This window comes from Rhinoderma darwinii, chromosome 4 (genome assembly GCF_050947455.1).
Source record: "Rhinoderma darwinii isolate aRhiDar2 chromosome 4, aRhiDar2.hap1, whole genome shotgun sequence".
NCBI classification, from domain to species: domain Eukaryota; kingdom Metazoa; phylum Chordata; class Amphibia; order Anura; family Rhinodermatidae; genus Rhinoderma; species Rhinoderma darwinii.
Genome location: NC_134690.1, coordinates 347559724 through 347578351, shown reverse-complemented (window position 1 = coordinate 347578351; position 18628 = coordinate 347559724). Strand labels below are relative to the sequence as shown.

General features: G+C 39.2%; 1 protein-coding gene across 1 annotated transcript in view; it reads left to right on the top strand.

Annotated features, from left to right (window-relative positions):
- The window catches only part of SMYD3 (SET and MYND domain containing 3), a 655697-nt gene that overhangs the window by 139830 nt on the left and 497239 nt on the right, over positions 1 to 18628 (top strand). The window contains exons 3-5 of the mRNA XM_075862906.1: positions 10314 to 10421; positions 10526 to 10583; positions 14758 to 14894. Coding sequence (XP_075719021.1) covers positions 10314 to 10421; positions 10526 to 10583; positions 14758 to 14894 — 303 coding nt within the window. The remainder of the gene's footprint in view (positions 1 to 10313; positions 10422 to 10525; positions 10584 to 14757; positions 14895 to 18628) is intronic.

Below are 18628 nucleotides of genomic sequence, written 5' to 3'. Positions count from 1 at the left end.
TTTGCAACACACACTGGATCATCTCTTTATGCTTAAAGAGGCTCTGTCACCACATTATAAGTGCCCTATCTTCTACATAATGAGATCGGTGCTGTAATGTAGGTAACAGCAGTGTTTTTTATTTAGAAAAACTATGTATTTTCACTACGTTAGGAGCGATTTTAGCTTTATGCTAGTTACTTTCTTAATGTCCAACTGGGCGTGTTTTTACTTTTGACCATGTGGGCGTTGTACAGAGGCGTGTATGACGCTGACCAATCAGCGTCATTGTAATGTCCGTGGCTGCGGGCTGTCATCCCCGTACTCCCCCAGCCAGCGCTCGTGTCTACTTACCACAGCCGGATCCCGTAGGGGCAGTGCGCGCACCGGACCTCGTTCATGACCCTTGACCCGTACTCTGGATTATAAGAGGGGTCCAGCCCCCTAGTTCTTTGCCTGAGCTTTGTTGTGTATTCCTAGTCTGTCTTGCATATGGCCTCTTAGTGTTTCCTGCTCCCAGTTTTCCTGTTCCTGTATCCTATACTTGTATCCTGATCTAGTGGCGTGCTGTGCTGTAGACCACGCCTGTCCTGCTTCTCCACGCCTGACGTTCACCTGCTGCCAAGTTCCTGCCAAGCCTGCCTTGCTACTGTCCGAGCTGCGACAGGTACCTATACGAACTATAGACTTTGACCTGCGTCCTGTTGGTCATGTTCCTTACCAACCAAGACGGTACGGCCCAGTGGCTCTGCGAACCCAACGTGACAGTCATACACTTCTCTCCATTAATTTAATCAGCGCATAGTGATCCTGCTAGATCAGTATGTGCAGTCACTTACTTACACATTTACGTTACTGAAGTGTCTTGACAGTGAATAGACATTCCTTCCAGCCAGGACAGGATGTCTATTCACAATAGCGACACTTCGGTAACGTTTGTGTGGTACTTACAGCAGAACAAGCGTAATCTCGCGAGATCACGCTGTAAATGACAGGTTACAGCAAGATTACGCTTTGCTGTGCTGTAAGTCCCACACAAACGTTACCGAAGTGTCGGGATTGTGAATAGACATTTCGTCCTGGCTGGAATGAATGTCTATTCACTGTCAAGACACTTCAGTAGCGTAAATGTGTAAGTAAGCGACTGCACATAGTGAACAACGCAGGGTCACTATGTGCTGATTACATGAATGGAGAGAAGTGCATGACACTGATTGGTCAGCTCATACACTCCTCTGTACAACGCCCACATGGTCAAAAGTAAAAACACGCCCAGTTGGGCATTAAGAAAGTAATTAGCATAAAGCTAAAATCGCTCCTAACGTGGTGAAAATAAATTGTTTTTCTAAATAAAAAGCACTGCTGTCACCTTATGTAGGAGATAGGGCACTTAGAATGTGGTGACAGAGCCTCTTTAAAGAGGCTCTGTCACCACATTCTAAGTGCCCTATCTCCTACTCATTAGCATAAATATAAAATCGCTAATAAAGTGGTAAAAATCGTTTTTTTTAAATAAAAAGCATCACTGTCACCTACATTATAGCACCGATCTCCTAATGTAGGAGATAGGCCACTTATAATGTGGTGACAGAGCCTCTTTAAATGGCACAGTAATGATGCTTGAAGGCCACGGTCACATGTCAGTAGCCCATGTCAAGTTGATGATCTGTAGATTAGGAGTGATAATAGGCTTATGTCACCGTTGGTTTTACCTTTTAACTTTTATGCTAATGTTTTGCTATCCACCCCACCTCCTCCATCCCTTGCGCCTCCCCTACCTGACCATAGGCATAGGCAACTCCATCTTACTCAGGAATTTTTTGCTTGTTGTTTGCAATAATAAAAAAAACATGAAAGAAAAGACTCAAAACAAACATTTTTGGAAATCTCTTTAAAAATCTCTTGTTAATTTTCTGATTAGGCTGGAGCTGCTCACAAACTTTTTGCAAAACAGAGCTGTAATAGGGTTGAAATAGAAGTACAGGCTTTTTTCAGCCTGAGACTGTACGGCTCTGTACTAAAAAGTCGCATAGGTTCCATGCACTGGCATACAGGCACAGGGTTCTCCCGTGTTCTTGAACCCGAAGGCCAGGACTATACACAGACTTCTTGTATGTGGATTTTCCAGATTTTATTATAGAGCTACCAAATACTTTCATTTGCGCTAGCGCAGGTCCTCGTGGTCCTGAAAACGAACGCAGGCGCAGTGTATTGCAATGGAGGAGGCTAATGGACATGTCTCATCACATGCCCCTCCCTCTGCGGCCATTATAAGAACTGCGCTGAACTTCTAATAAAGTTATATAAAGTTTCCTATATTCAGCTTTATAACACATTTGAAAAAATTATATATAAAGTAGCCATCCCTTTTAAACTTATGTCTATATGCCTATATCTTCACAAGTTTACCCAAACTGAAGAGGCCAAAAATCTTCAAGCTCTGATCTTTCTTCCCGTTGTCACTTGCAGCGTCCACCCCTCTTTTGAAGAGACACAAAACCAGTAAATAAAACTTTTCATATTTCTCCTCGACTTCAAACTAATGCTGCGCCCCAAATATTGCACCTTTTAAGCCTGGTATTATTTGAAAGCGAAGGCCTCATGCACACGACCGTAGCCATGTGCACGGCCGTGATTTTCGGGTCGGCCGGCCACGGAGTGACAGCCGCGAGCCGTCCGAAAATCGCGGCCCGCGCACATGGCCACGGCCATTATTTTCAATGAACCCGGACCGCAGAACATGGCCGTAATAAGACTTGCCCGTTCTTTCTTCGGTGCGGGCTCCTGGGCCATGCACGGACCGTGAAAACCATGGTCGTGTGCATGGCCCCATAGGAATGAATGGGGCCGCAATTCTCCCGTGGATTTTCGGGGGAATTGCGGCCGCAAAAGCACGATCGTGTGCATGAGGCCTAAGATTCTGTGCTTTTAATATGATACCAAAATCTAATCTCTACTTATATGCAGATATGTTCATCCATACCTTACCACAAATTTCGTTAAGGGCTCCAATTTTTCATGATACATATTCAATACATTATCACAATATGCTAGCAAAACCCTCTACAGGATGTAATTCCCATCACAACCCATGGGTGGACATATATATACACAGCTCCCGACAGAGTATCGCGAAATCATGTTTTTTTTTTGTCCAAAGCTGGTCACCTCGCACCACTTATTTTGAAGATATGTCAAGCTGAGAGGAATGCAATACTGACATTTTTTAGTTTTTGTTTTGGTGTGTAAGAACTAGCTGTTTTTCCATTTCCCCCCTAAATTCCTTAACTGCTGAAGATATGTTTAGCATATTGCTTAATATTATGAGACTGGCTCTGATGGGATTACAATTTGTTACATGCTTAGACAGTTGTAACACATGCAGAATGGGAGCTTTAATTCTGCCTTCGAATTGAAAGACAAGAAAATCCCTTGCAAAGCTGTCTACTTCAGTTTTTATCCACATTTTATCCCTCCATTTAGATCCCAGTGTGAATGAATTTGTTAATTATCTAAGATGTTCTTTGGCTTTGAAAAAGAAAAACCTTGTTTATCATTCTTATGCCTGCCTTGAACTAATTGACTTAAATGGAAACTAATTATCATGGCTGGATGGCGACTATTCACACAATTATAATTATTTCTACTTATTCACTTTGCAAATTAATCTACATTTTCTACTCTTGATCACTATTCTGATAATTAAGGGCAATTACAATTAAGAAATTGGTAGAAAATACAGTAAAGTGGCGGAACTAGGTTTTTAAATATTGGTTATGTAAAACAAATGATAAACTGTTGCGAGCACTTAACGGACTTATCCGATAGTTATTTACATGTGTCAATGCTGAAAAAAGGGGCGATCCGGCTCGAATGGAAGTGGAGAAACTACATCATTCGTGACTTCTTGCCACCACGTTTCTCTTTTGAAAACCCACTCTTCCTTTCCTGCCTGTTTCAATATACCATCCTCTTGCTGCCCTGCTCAGTTTCCTACCTCCATAGTCTGATGCAGGCTACTCCCCCTGTAGCGCAAAAGCGGTAGACTCTATAATGTAAGTTGTGCAGGTTTCCAGTGCTCTATTGGTTTTTCCACAATTATAACAGAGGGAGTAACACCGCCTAAAGGAATCGTCACATGAGCTATGATAATTCGATCATGTGTCGTCCCTGTACAGAGAGCAGTTGTCACATGATCTGTGACGTTTTGGTTTTTGTGGAATCACAGGTGAGAGGAACATGTGATCACAATACAAAACATCACACAATCAGTAAGTATACATTAGAATGGCGATCACATGACCCTAATTCAGCGTGACATTCCTGGGCATTTTGGAAGTGGAAGGCATATTAGTGAGTTTATTATTTAAGCATATTACAATGACCAAATTGTACTTTTGAACAGGTTGGAATCGCTGTTTTTTTCGTTTTCTACTCAACAAATATTTTTTCCCGTTTCCCAGTACATTATATGGCAAAATAAGTGGTGCTACGAAAAACTACAACTCGTCCCACAAAAATCAAGCCCTCATAGGACTATATCGATGGAAAAATGAAAAAGTTATGGCTTTTGGAAGATGGGGAGGAAAAAAAATGACAATTTTAATTTAAAAGTTGTTTACAACGGGAAGAGGTTAAGTCACTCCCCCTGTTTGCAACACTTTTAGAAAGTGTGTCATGAAAAATACTCTATACCGCAAGTAGACTTTTATAAATATTTGAGAATTCGACATTTCATGCTCAATACTAATATTAGCACTACTCTTCCTAAAATGCCTTATAAATTTTACTTTAACCATTAAGAACTGCAAGGAGAGTTTCTAAGGCGTATTTAGCTATTTCGGAGATTCTGCAGAAGAAAGCTTTATCGTGCTTATTACATGGGGAACTGATCTAACTCTGACACAAGGCTCTACAGATTGGGAATCTACTTTCCTTCTGGCAACCAAGCATTCTAAATTCACTCAACACTTGGATACTACAAGGAAACGGTTATATCGATTTGTCTTGGATATACCCGAACTCTTCCAATGTATGTTGGAGATGTTGTACATCTGTGGGTACTCTCAAAAATGTTTTTTGAGATTGCTCACTCATTATACTTTTTTGGTGTATAATAGACAGGCTACTGACTAACGTTCTACAACACCCAATCGTTTGCAGACGAGAATTGACTTTACTTAACCCTTTCAGGACCGAGCTCATTTTGGCCTTTAGGACCAGCCCCATTTTTTCAAATCTGCCATTTGTCAATTTATTTGGTAATAACTCTGGAATGCTTTTGCCTATCCAAGCGATTCTGAGATTGCTTTCTCGTGACATATATTGTACTTAATGTTAGTAGAAAAATATGGTCAATAAATTCATTGCTTATTTGTGAAAAACACCAAAGTTTAGAGAAAATTTTGAGAAAATTATGATTTTTCTAATTTTAAATGTATCTGCTTGTAAAACAGATAGTAATACCACACAAAATAGTTACTATTTCACATATTCCATATGTCTACTCTATATTTGCGTTGTTTTTTGAACATTATTTATTTTTCTAGAACGTTACAAGGCTTAAAACTTTAGCAGAAATTTCTGACATTTTCAAGAAAATTTCAAAAGGCTGTTTTTCAAGCATCCGTTCAGTTCTGAAGTGGCTTTGAGGGCCTTATGTACTAGATAGACGCCATAAATCACCCCATATTAAAAACGGCATCCCTCAAAGTAGTCAAAACAGCATTCAGAAAGTTTCTTAACACTTTAGGCGGGGAGGGGACATTTACAAATTGTATTTCTTTTGCTGAAATTCATTTGTAATACATTTTCTTCTATAACACAGAAGGTTTTACCAGAGAAATGCAACTCAATATTTATTGCCCAGATTCTGCAGTATTTAGAAATATCTCACATGTGGCTCTAGTGTGGTAATGGATTGAAGCACCGGCCTCAGAAGCAAAGGAGCACCTTATGTATTATGTTTTTAGTATACACATTTTTCTATACATAGAAATGTATGATGTGGCCTACTTTTGTATACTTTATGGTGTATTCCGATGTCGAATTTTACCTCACATGTGTTCTCTTTTGCTATACATACTACAATTTTATTTTGTATGGTACACTGTATGACATTGTGGTCATCTATTCAAAAATGTGTATTATGAACGTGTTCAATAAAATCTTTGTTTTAAAAGAAAGTGTGTAGTGAGGTGCAAACATCAAAATTGCATCAAACTTCACAATTTGTGTGAAAATTTGGTGCATTTTTTTAACACGTTCTTAACCCAGACAAAGTAGTAAATCTGCCCCATTGTAATTTATTCTTTAACTTACATTTTGTTAGCTTTCAAATAAGTTTGACTAAGGGGTCATTAAATTGGTAATGTCTGTAAGGAATTATTATGGAATTGTAGACACTCCTTGTGCTAGCATAAGGTGCTTCAATGAGGCACCATACTCTCCCCTAGGGCCAATGCTTTGAGGTGGAAAAAACATCTAATACAATGTTGTTCTCATGGATGCTCACAGAATTGCTGAGAAAAAAACTAAGTTTCATTTATCAAATTTGCATAAAAGAAAAACTACTCCTTGCCCACAGCAGCCAATCAAGAGGTCAGCTTTAATTTTTAAACTCCTGTGGAAAAATTAAAGCTCAGCTGTGATTGGCTGCTATGTGCAACCAGTCCGGTTTTTCTTTTAGACTGCTTTGATAAATGAGGTCTTTTGTGTCCCACTGTAAAATTTGAGACACGGAGAGGCACAGAATATATTTGTATTGTCAGACCCGTAGCTATGATTTCCTTTACACTGGGCAAATGTTTCGTTTTCTGCCCCATTTTTGTATCTAAATATTGTGGCCAAGGCAAAGTGGTTTGTTGGCTTCCCCCCTCCCTAACACTCTGCAGTCAGTAACCCACCCTAGCTAGGCATCTGTGTATGGGCTCCATCTAGGGATTCGCACCACACATATCTATAATCTGGTTGAATGCATATGGCCTAAAGAGAGGGAAAATTAGGAAAAGTGCAACTTGCTTTGCGGCCTTGTTTACTTATTCCAACAGGGATATTGCAGGATGCCTTGCCATATATAGAAAAACGAAAACAAGGATGAAATGTAGGGTATATGTTTACCTTAAGGGATTTTTGATCCCTTAAGGTAAACATATACCTTAGATAGCTGTCAACCAAACAAGCTATTCCACAAGCATGCTTGAGTGCTCAATGGGAAGAGGTGACAATTTCACCTCCAGATACCTATGGCAGTGTCTTATCTCCTGTGAGAACAAAAGATCCGAAATGTTGAAATCCAACATGCCCAATCCTCCTTTCCCCCAACATCTGCTGCCAGGGAAGAGTTGGAATACGCCCCTACACATTAGATGGTCGGCCATCTAATGTTGTCAAAATCATCGGGTTTGATCAACATTGATCTAATGTGTATGAGCACTTATCCAAGATTAGAGGTTGCCTAGAAAACGCCACATCTGTCCATGGGCTGCGTCTGGTATTGTAATTTAGCTTTGTTTGCTTGAATGGGGATGAGTTGCAATACCATGTAACAATCTATATATAGAAGGGACAAGAAATGCAGACCCTTTTTTGCTAATACTGGAAATTCCTTAAACCAATTACTTACCCATGTGCATACACAATCCCCTGCAATCTATGTGATTGTGATTTTTATAATCTCCAGTCCCCTCTATAAAATATTTTGTGCAGAAAAACTTAGCGGGAGACTTAGCCTGAGCAAGTGTGAACTTAAAGCGTACCTAAACTTTCAGATGGCTTTTCAAAATAAGCTGTCATACCGTATGTGTGTATATGTGAGGAATAACACTATTTCTGGTCATTATATGACTTATATTTTGCACTTTTTAGCTGTTTTCCCTCTGCAGGGTTTATCACTAATTCTCAGTTTTCTCTGAGCTAGTTGGTGGAGCCTAACTACTATTATGTCTTCTATCCACGGCACCCGGAGAAGAGGAGAATTCTTCTCTTCTATCTATATATCACATATAGGGAAGCATGAAGGCGATTATACAGCTGTAATGAGCAGTGTAGCTGTAAATCCAGCACTTGGGTGAGATAAAACACTTATTAGAAGCTGCTGCAGCAGCAGTAGCGTCTGTGTGTCTCGCCCCGTCTCTTTCTCACTCTGCTCCTCCCTCTACCCCCTCCTCTCTATAGACTTCTATCGGGAGCTCTAACTTGATTATTTAGTGAGCTTAGAGTTTGTTTTTTCTGAGACAACACGGAGAAAGCCATAAATTCAGAGTGAGTGAACAATTAGGAGGGAGAGGTGGGTGGGGAAGGAGCCTGATGAGAGGCCTTTTTCTCTAATAGAATATTTTATATTAAGTTTATTATATTCGCTGATACTATTGCTTTTTGCAAAGATTGTTCAAAGTGCAGTGCTATTAAAGCATTTTATTTTCTTGTAAATACATAAATAAAATGGTTTATCTGAAAAGTATTCATACATATTTATTTTGGTTTTAATTGGCTCTCTGAATTGAAATCAGAATTCTCCTTGATTCATGGAGTAGATTGGTTTTAAAATTCAAAGCTTTCTTTAGTAGTGTTCAAATGTAGTGCCTAGGGAAAAGACTGCAGTGTAATGCATTGCTGGGAAGTTATTTTACATGACTAGCATTGAGAATAATGATGTAAGCAAAACTTGCATAAAATACTACAATTTGTTCATCCACGTGTTCATTGCACATTACAGCAACTTTGTTAATTAGCAACATAAGCAGCTAGACATAACATCTATTTATTTGTTTTTACTTAGGTGCAGCAATTAAAGGCTATGTAAACCTTTGAAAGGGATTTTGTTTTAAATCAGTGTGATTGATGCAACTTTATAATTAGTTTTATTAAAAATTATTTTTACTTTTTGAGATACAGCTGCTCTGTATTTTCTATATAGAGCAGCTGTATAGTTCGCTAAATCCTGTTCCCGTCAGGTCCGTGGAACTGACGGGTTCAGTAAAGGTGGGTCTTGCGGGTCTTTGAAATGCAGTATCCACCTGTTATCTATCACATCTAAGTTCATAACTAAGATGTGATAGATTACAGGTGGATCCTGCGTATCAGGGACACGCAGGACCCGCTAAAAACACTGAACCTGTCAGGTCCTCGGGACTGACGGATTCAGGTATTCGCGAACAATAAAGCTGCTCTGTATGCACAATACAGAGCAGCTGTATCAAAAAGTAAAAATAATTTTTAATAAAAACTAATAAAGTTTCACCAAACACACTGATTGTCCTTTTTTTATAAAAAAACAAAACAAAAAACTCTTTCAAAGAGGTATACATAGTCATTAATGCATTTATTTTCACATAAGGAATTGAAAAACTGGAAAGTCTGAAATGCCAATGCTTTTATAAAAATCGTAGGGATGTTTTATTTGTAGACACACACTAGGATAAATGGAGACTATAGTGCCAATATAAGAACTAAACCATTAGTAACATTAACCAAGACTGATGAATTCCTATTCAACGCTTCATAAAAACACTTCTTCATTACTTACATGTATTAGGGAGGTCCTGTTAATGTAATCTTTGTGCCCATTAAAATTTTATGGCTGATAGTGAGCAATTTTATTGTCTGCTTCTCTTTCAATGGGATTTCCGAAATCAGTGTTTACCATACTTCTGGTTCATTTAGTCCTTATGATCATTTGTTTACATTTAAAGGGGTTTTCTGGGAAATTCTTGTGTGATCGGTAGGGTTCAGAGCCATTCTGGCACAGCTGCTGGTCACTTGAATGGGGCAGAGCTGCAGTATCAATCACAGGCACAGGTATGGACGAGCTGATGTTCAAGGATAAACATTAAAAGGGTACGATAGGGGTTGGACTCCACCTCTCACACATTGTTAACCTGTCCTGAGCTGTTCGGCATTATAGGGGGACTGAACTGCAGTGCCGGACACAGCCACACATATGGACGAGCTGCTCTGTATCAATAAACATTGAAGGGGTACCATAGAGGTACCTGGGGGTTGGACCCAAGCCACTCAGACAATGATAGCACTTTACTAAGAATAAGCCATCCATGTGTTCTACTGAAAAATCAGTTTAAGAATGGTAAACTATTTCTTAGCTTAGAAACATGTCAATGTATTTTATATATTGCTCTTTTTAAAGATTAACGTAAATGAAGAAATTTTTCTACTACTCACTACTTCAAAAATTGGGATGGAATGGGAGATGCAAGTAAATTTACTGGTGTCGTCAGTATACAGAATGCAGTATAGAGGGCTTAAGAATGAGTATAGAGGAAAACTCTGCTTTTTGTGGGATATTTTGTCATGTTATAGTTTTACTTTTTTTTTAGAAAAAGGCTTGGAAAGACCACAAAAGAGAGTGTTTGTGCCTGAAAAGCATCTTACCCAATGTTCCTACCGACTCTGTCAGGCTTGTCGCGAGAATTATCTTTAAACTGGTGAGTAGAAAACTTATTTTGTATAATGAACCTTTAGCATTGTCGAATATGCATATACATTGATGAACATGATGTGCTCTTATTTCCCTTATTTTATTTGGCAGCTTGAACAGCCAGATTGTTCTTCAGGAGAACTTTATTCAATAAATGATCTTAAGTCACGTGAGTTTCCCAGTATTCCTTTATTCTTTAGATATCTAAAGGCTATGTACACCTTTGAATATATATATATATACAGTGGAGGAAATAAGTATTTGATCCCTTGCTGATTTTGTAAATTTGCCCACTGTCAAAGTCATGAACAGTCTAGAATTTTTAGGCTAGGTTAATTTTACCAGTGAGAGTTAGATTATATATAAAAAAAAAAAGAAAATCACTTAGTCAAAATTATATATATTTATTTGCATTGTGCACAGAGAAATAAGTATTTGATCCCCCACCAACCATTAAGAGTTCAGCCTCCTCCAGACCAGTTACACGCTCCAAATCAACTTGGTGTCTGCATTATAGACAGCTCTTACATGGTCACCTGTATAAAAGACTCCTGTCCACAGACTCAATGACTCAGTCTGACTCTAACCTCTACAACATGGGCAAGACCAAAGAGCTTTCTAAGGATGTCAGGGACAAGATCATAGACCTGCACAAGGCTGGAATGGGCTACAAAACCATAAGTAAGACGCTGGGTGAGAAGGAGACAACTGTTGGTGCAATAGTAAGAAAATGGAAGACATACAAAATGACTGTCAATCGATATCGATCTGGGGCTCCATGCAAAATCTCACCTCGTGGGGTATCCTTGATCCTGAGGAAGGTGAGAGCTCAGCCAAAAACTACACGGGGGGAACTTGTTAATGATCTCAAGGCAGCTGGGACCACAGTCACCAAGAAAACCATTGGTAACACATTACGCCGTAATGGATTAAAATCCTGCAGTGCCTGCAAGGTCCCCCTGCTCAAGAAGGCACATGTACAGGCCCGTCTGAAGTTTGCAAATTAACATCTGACTGATTCTGAGAGTGATTGGGAGAAGGTGCTGTGGTCAGATGAGACTAAAATTGAGCTCTTTGGCATTAACTCAACTCGCCGTGTTTGGAGGAAGAGAAATGCTGCCTATGACCCAAAGAACACCGTCCCCACTGTCAAGCATGGAGGTGGAAACATTATGTTTTGGGGGTGTTTCTCTGCTAAGGGCACAGGACTACTTCACCGCATCAATGGGAGAATGGATGGAGCCATGTACCGTCAAATCCAGAGTGACAACCTCCTTCCCTCCACCAGGACATTAAAAATGGCTCGTGGCTGGGTCTTCCAGCACGACAATTACCCGAAACATACAGCCAAGGCAACAAAGGAGTGGCTCAAAAAGAAGCACATTAAGGTCATGGAGTGGCCTAGCCAGTCTCCAGACCTTAATCCCATCGAAAACTTATGGAGGGAGCTGAAGATCCGAGTTGCCAAGCGACAGCCTCGAAATCTTAATGATTTACAGATGATCTGCAAAGAGGAGTGGGCCAAAATTCCATCTAACATGTGTGCAAACCTCATCATCAACTACTAAAAATGTCTGACTGCTGTGCGTGCCAACAAGGGTTTTGCCACCAAGTATTAAGTCTTGTTTGCCAAAGGGATCAAATACTTATTTCTCTGTGCACAATGCAAATAAATATATATAATTTTGACAATGTGATTTTTTTTTTATTTTTTTTAATATAATCTATCTCTCACTGGTAAAATTAACCTAGCCTAAAAATTCTAGACTGTTCATGTCTTTGACAGTGGGCAAACTTACAAAATCAGCAAGGGATCAAATACTTATTTCCTTTACTGTATATATATATATATATGTGTGTGTGTGTGTGTGTGTGTGTGTGTGTGTGTGTGTGTGTGTGTGTGTACATATATATATATATTTATTTATTTATTTTATCTTTTTAATAAAAATGTGTATCAGTGTCTTTGCTGCCACTTTCTAGTTAATTTTTTTAAAGATTATTTTTACTTTTTAAGATGCAGCTGCTTCGTATCCTGTGTACAGAGCAACTGTATCATGCTCTGAGACCTGAATCCAGAGACACGCAGGTTCCACCTGTTATCGATCACATCTAAGTTATGCACACTGATACACATTTTTATTAAAAAGATAAAATAAATAAATATATATATATGCACACACACACACACACACACACACACACACACACACACACACTAATAAATAATAGTTTGTCTAGTTGCCACAAACAAGCAAAATTCCCAACGCGTTTCAGCGCCTCTAAACAAATAGAGGAGCGTCCTCAGGGGTATAAATTGCCATCATCTGTCTAACTGCCGGTCAGCACATATTATGCTGCAGGATTCCGGCGTAGTTTCTAACTAACTACCGCTCAGCACATATTATGCTGTAGTATTTTTGTTTCAACGGCTTGCACTAGACACTGATGACTGGTGCGCGCCGGAGAAACAATAGAGCCTTATACGGCTATAGTCCCACCTACCTTGATCGCGTCAGTTGCACCGAACCAATCAGTGATTAAGACGTCAGTTACGGACGTCCACAGACCGGGACGGCCCCATAGTGACGGCGCGACCAATGGAAATTATGCATACAGCATCAATGGTATCGGGGGGAGCTCGCGGTCAAAAAAACAGCGTCCACCTCCCATTGAAATCAATTCGAGTCAATTTCGTCAGTTTTTTGCTGCGGTTTCAGCGGCAAAAAAACTCTGTGTGAACAGGGCCTGACTTATTTCAAGTGACTGTCAGCGTTCATAGAAATGCATGGAATTACACATACTCTAAGTGCAATATAAATATAACGGCAAAATGTTTTTTTGGAGATGTTTCTTGGCAGAATTATATTGCATTTTAAAAACTTTATTGCTGTACAACTTTACCTATAAAGTCAGGGGTAAACGCTTGATTTTTAAAGGAAGATTTCTAAGTGCATTGGTGCCCATGACAGAAAATTCTCCCTAATTATACAGCATGTACTTTCAATATATACTGTGTCCCACATTTTTACCTATGACAGTTTAAGGATAATATTCCTATGATATTCCTGTTGTATTAAGGCTGGGTTCAGACGACCTATTTTCAGGCGTAAACGAGGCATATTATGCCTCGATTTACGCCTGAAAATACGGCTCCAATACGTCGGCAAACATCTGCCCATTCATTTGAATGGGTTTACCGACGTACTGTGCCGACGACCTGTAATTTACGCGTCGTCTATTGACAGCTGTCAAATGACGACTCGTAAAATGACGACGTAATTTGAGCCGTTTTTCATTGAATTCAATGAAGAACAGCTCTAAATTACGGCCGTCAATGACGCCTCGCAAAATGTGAGGACGAGCAATTACGTCTGAAATTACGGAGCTGTTTTCTCCTGAAAACTGCTCCGTAATTTCAGACGTAAATGCAGTTTACGTGTGCACATACCCTAAGAGTTAATGGTATGTCTGGTGGACTAGAGTAATGAAGGGGTTAATATTAATATCCATTTACCATGGTTGTCTAAGATGGTAATGGGTTAAAGTCTAATATACCTTAAGGTCTAGTGTAATTTGTTGTGTAACACTTAAAATGCAACAATCCTAATGGTTTAGGATAGTGAATGGGTTAATGATGGTGGTCTAGGACAGGAAAGTGTACCTATATTTCATTTTATTTCATATAAATGATTTAGGATCCTTTATAGGGGTTGGAGCTCAGTTTTCCGATACACAGCTCCAAATCCCTTAGTTCTCTTCACATAAACATGCAGTTAAAGGGTAACTAAACGTTCAAAAAAGTTCTGACATATCATAGTGATTGGTATGATCGGTTTTGATCGGTGGGGCTCCAATCACTGAGACCCCCACCGATAATTAAAACAAAGCTGCAGAAGCACTCGGGAAAGCTGAGCAGTTGGGGTACGGACTCATAGACTTTCTATTCGGTCTGTACACCAATTGCTCGGCTTTCCGAGGATAGCCGATCAGACACGAAGTGGCTCAGCGCTCACCTGAGCGATTCTGTCGCTTCATTTTAGCTATCGGTGGGGGTTTCAGTGCTTGGACTGTCAGAAGATATGACATGTCAGAAGTTTTTTGAACGTTTAGTTACCCTTTAAATGATAAAATTCAAGTTTAAAAATATGTTGTATAATATCGAGTTACTCGACATCCAGTTACTGCTTTGCTGCTGGAAACTCCTATTGTAGGTAGATAATGTTTAGGCACCTGTGTATTGTGAAATATTTAGCGAAATTATTTATTTCACTTGTAGCAATTTGACTGTATGTTGTGTATTCCTCCCACTCTTTGGCCCACCTGGAACTCTCCCGACCCAGATTTCAAAGATCTAAATGAAGAAATGAAACAAGGCCTGGGGCACCTCGCAGCAACATTAGAGCAATACCTGGAGAAAGAAATCCCAGACTCTTCCAAGCTGCCACCTGGTTTCCAGACACTCGATTATTTCTGTAAAGTAAGTGCCAAGTCTAACTTTCTAAGCATGTTAAATTATACGTGATGTAATGCAGTGATATTATGTTGTTGAAATACGCAGACAGTCGTGAAGGTGTGTTTTGTATGGTAAAATACATATTTGCTTTCATCTCTAGAACAGTAGCTTTATCAACAGATTTATTTAACTGTGCCAAACATTAATTGTGGGAATACGGCTTCTGTTCCTTAAAATGCAAGTTGTCTGAAGGCTACAAATTACTGTTTTCTGGCATTATCAGACTATAATGGGAGTTCTATACGAGGGATCGTCAAATGAATATAATATTGGTGGTATTTTTTTTAATATTTTTTTTTAATACAGTTATTCAAGTACTAGGGAAGTACAACTCCCTATGTAATGGAGACTTTTGAATCATCCTGCAAAGTGTGCCGGAAGGGCAACTGATATATTTGCATTGGGCTTTTTTTTACACTTGCTAAGACTTGCATGAGTCTGTTTGTGTGCCTTTTAGGGTATGTTCACACGGCAAAAGAAAAAAGGACGTAAAATACGGAGCTGTTTTCAAGGGAAAACCGCCTCTGTTTTTCAACGTTTTTTTATGCATCAAGCATTTTTTGATGCGTTTTTTTACGGCCGTTTTTGGAGCTGTTTTTCTATTGAGGCAATGAAAAACGGCTCAAGAAGTGACATGCACTTTTTTAGGCACGTTTTTTTACGCGCTGTTTTTACAAACGGTCGCGTAAAAGAACGCCCCCTGGGAACTAAACGCAGTTTTTCCCATTGAAATCAATGGACAGATGTTTGGAGGCGTTCAGCCTCCATATTTGTAGCCGTTTTTCCGGGAATTTACAGCCCAAAAAAACGGCTGAAAATAAGCCGTGTGAACATTTCCTTATAGTGTTTGATTAAAGACCTTTGTTGCTTAGCCCAGGTTTTTTTGTTATTGTTGTTTTTTTACTTTTTTCATATTCTTCAGTCTAAAATATATTTTTTATTAAGACATTTCTTTTCAGTCTCATGTCAGTTTGTTATACTGGTTGTATATTCTTTGATCACATCCCATTGTAAAACGGTTGTATATCTCATGCCTCAAAAGTCAGCAATCTGCTTGTTAGGGACAATGTACCACTGGAGAACCTGTGATATTATAGGGAATTCTGCTGGGAAGTAGACCTATATACAGTAGATAGGTCCTAGCAAATACACATGTAGCGCAGAGACGCCTGTGACCAACTGCTGCAGAAACTCCACATCGATCGTAAATCACAGGAACCAAACATGTGACTGGGATATGCTGGGGCATAGAGTTTAAGCTTTAAAGATTTAAACCCATTTGGAACGTCACTGGAACTATAAGGCTCTATACACAAAACCATCAAGGCTTCCGTTTCCTTTTTAAAAGGATCACAAAATATCATTCAGATCCCCTTTGACCAATAATGGTGTCTGTCAGGATTCTCTGTGTTTTAGACGGCAAGAATAGCAAAGCAAACAGCGCTACTCCTGCCGTAAAAACACTTCAATCCTGATGGAATTTCTTTCCGCTGTCTTGTGAACAGAGCCTAAACCAGTATGACAGTGTTTGACCCATCTGCACACCTTGGACCATGTAATAAGAACATCGAAACAACGATTAAATAAGTTCTAAATTAGTTTACCTAACTAGATTGGAATTAATAGGGCATAGCTAGTGATGGACGTTGAGATCCTTTTAAAAATGGAACGGAAGCCATGATGGTTTTGTGAACAGAGCCTAATAGTACCAGTGAAGTTAGAAATGGAACATTGCGGCACGCTAGTTTTCAGAATGGAAATCAGAAAGACTACGTCCTACCAATGAAGTGTGACACAGTTTTGATGTTTGTACATCACTACACACTTTTTAACTCTTCTGAAAGGTGGTGTGGCTTAGTGGAAAACAGCCTTGGTTGGTCAGAAATGGGCGGGGTTTAAAAATGCCATTGAGCGCCAACAATGCTCCAAAAAACGGACGCAAAGTTCTGGTACAAAGTGAGCCAAAGCAAAAGAGGTATAAGGAAGAGAAAGTTGTATAACAGGTCATGCAGGATGCAACAAAATGATCATGTGTCATGCAACCTGGTGATAAAATTGGCGCATCTTGTGCTTGCCAAATGTGTTATGTTATTTATGTGTACATTGTTATCAGCTTTAGGAGATGCTTTCTATTGGTGAATAGGGCTTTATATACTGACTTCCTTCCACCCTTGGTAAAGCCCCCGGAAGAAGCTATGTGCGAAACACGTGTTTGGGTTTGGATCCCCCATAGCCCTGGTCTGTATTCCTCACTTTATTTGACTTGGTCATTAACTATACTTTTTTACTCTCTGGGTTTATTTTACTTAGCTATATCTTAACAGTCTCGTTTTGCACTATTTGCACTCTCTTGTATGAAGTTAAAGGACCCGGTCCATGAGGGGACCCATCTTTGTGGCTAATGTGTACTTTTTTTTATATATGATTCTATATGAATGTATTTCTAATAAAGAATTGTTATATTTGATAGTGAAAAGTTAGTGTGATTCTTGTATAGGTGGTCATTAGAAAATGTGGGTCAATGTATTAAAACCATGGAGAAATTAAGGACTGCTACTAGAGCTGGGACACATGGTTAACAACAAATTGACACTATAACACATGAAGCGCTTAATGTTGTTGAGGAGCTGAATAATGGGCACTGTGATTTATGATATCTGAATTTATCTATATATAAAACACAATTAACCTTTAAAAAAAAAAATGGACTAGTGCTAAGCTCTATTTGCATATGTTACCGATTCTGTAAGACTTTATGTGAAGAATAGCGCCGCATTCAGCTCTTTTTTCCATCAAAATGATCAACAATGAAGTTGGACCCCATTTTTAGTCAATGGGGGTCCATTGGGCACCATTTTTCTATATGATATAAAACAGGTTGGGCAGTGTGAACATATTCTAGTGGTTCCAAGGTCACCTGAAATATAGACATGCAGTGGGAAACTGAACTAATTTCACTGCTACACTACTGCAATGTGGCTGATCTTATTTAATTTGCATCTCATGTTAGGGTAGCAGTATGTACTCCAGATTAGTTTTCCGTACTGTAACTGTGATCAGAAAGTTTTGCCTGTAGGTTATAAAAAAAAAAATGTTTATGTAAAAGTATACATACATCTTTGCTCTCTACTCCCTCTTAAACTTTCCGATCTGTAAATTTTGTCTACCTGGATTGGTGGACATGGGTAGAGCACTGTTAGGGTATGTTCACACGCAGTGTTTTCGCCAGTGTGATTGTGCAGTGAAAGAAGCTGGGCTGGAACAATGAGAAGTGTATGAGGCTGATTAGTCACTGATTGGTCAGCCTCATACACTTTTTTACAACACCCACTTGGTCAAAAGTAAAAACACGCCCAGTTGGTCTTTAAGAAACTAATCTAAAATTGCTCATAACTTGCTCAAAAATGATCGTTTTTCAAAATAAAAACCACTGTTGTTATCTACATTCCAGCGCCGATCAGATTATGTAGGAGATAGGACACTTATAATCTGGTGACAGAGCCTCTTTAACCAAATTCAAGCAAATGTAAGGATCATAGCAGTCATGCATCTCAGATGATAGCAGTGTTGTTTGAAACTTTTGTAGAGTATTGAATTATTTCAAAGTCATTAGTCACAACAATACTGTTGGTATAAATATGTTTTATAGGTTTTGGTGCATAACTATTGGGCTATTAAAGCTATTTGTGACATATCAG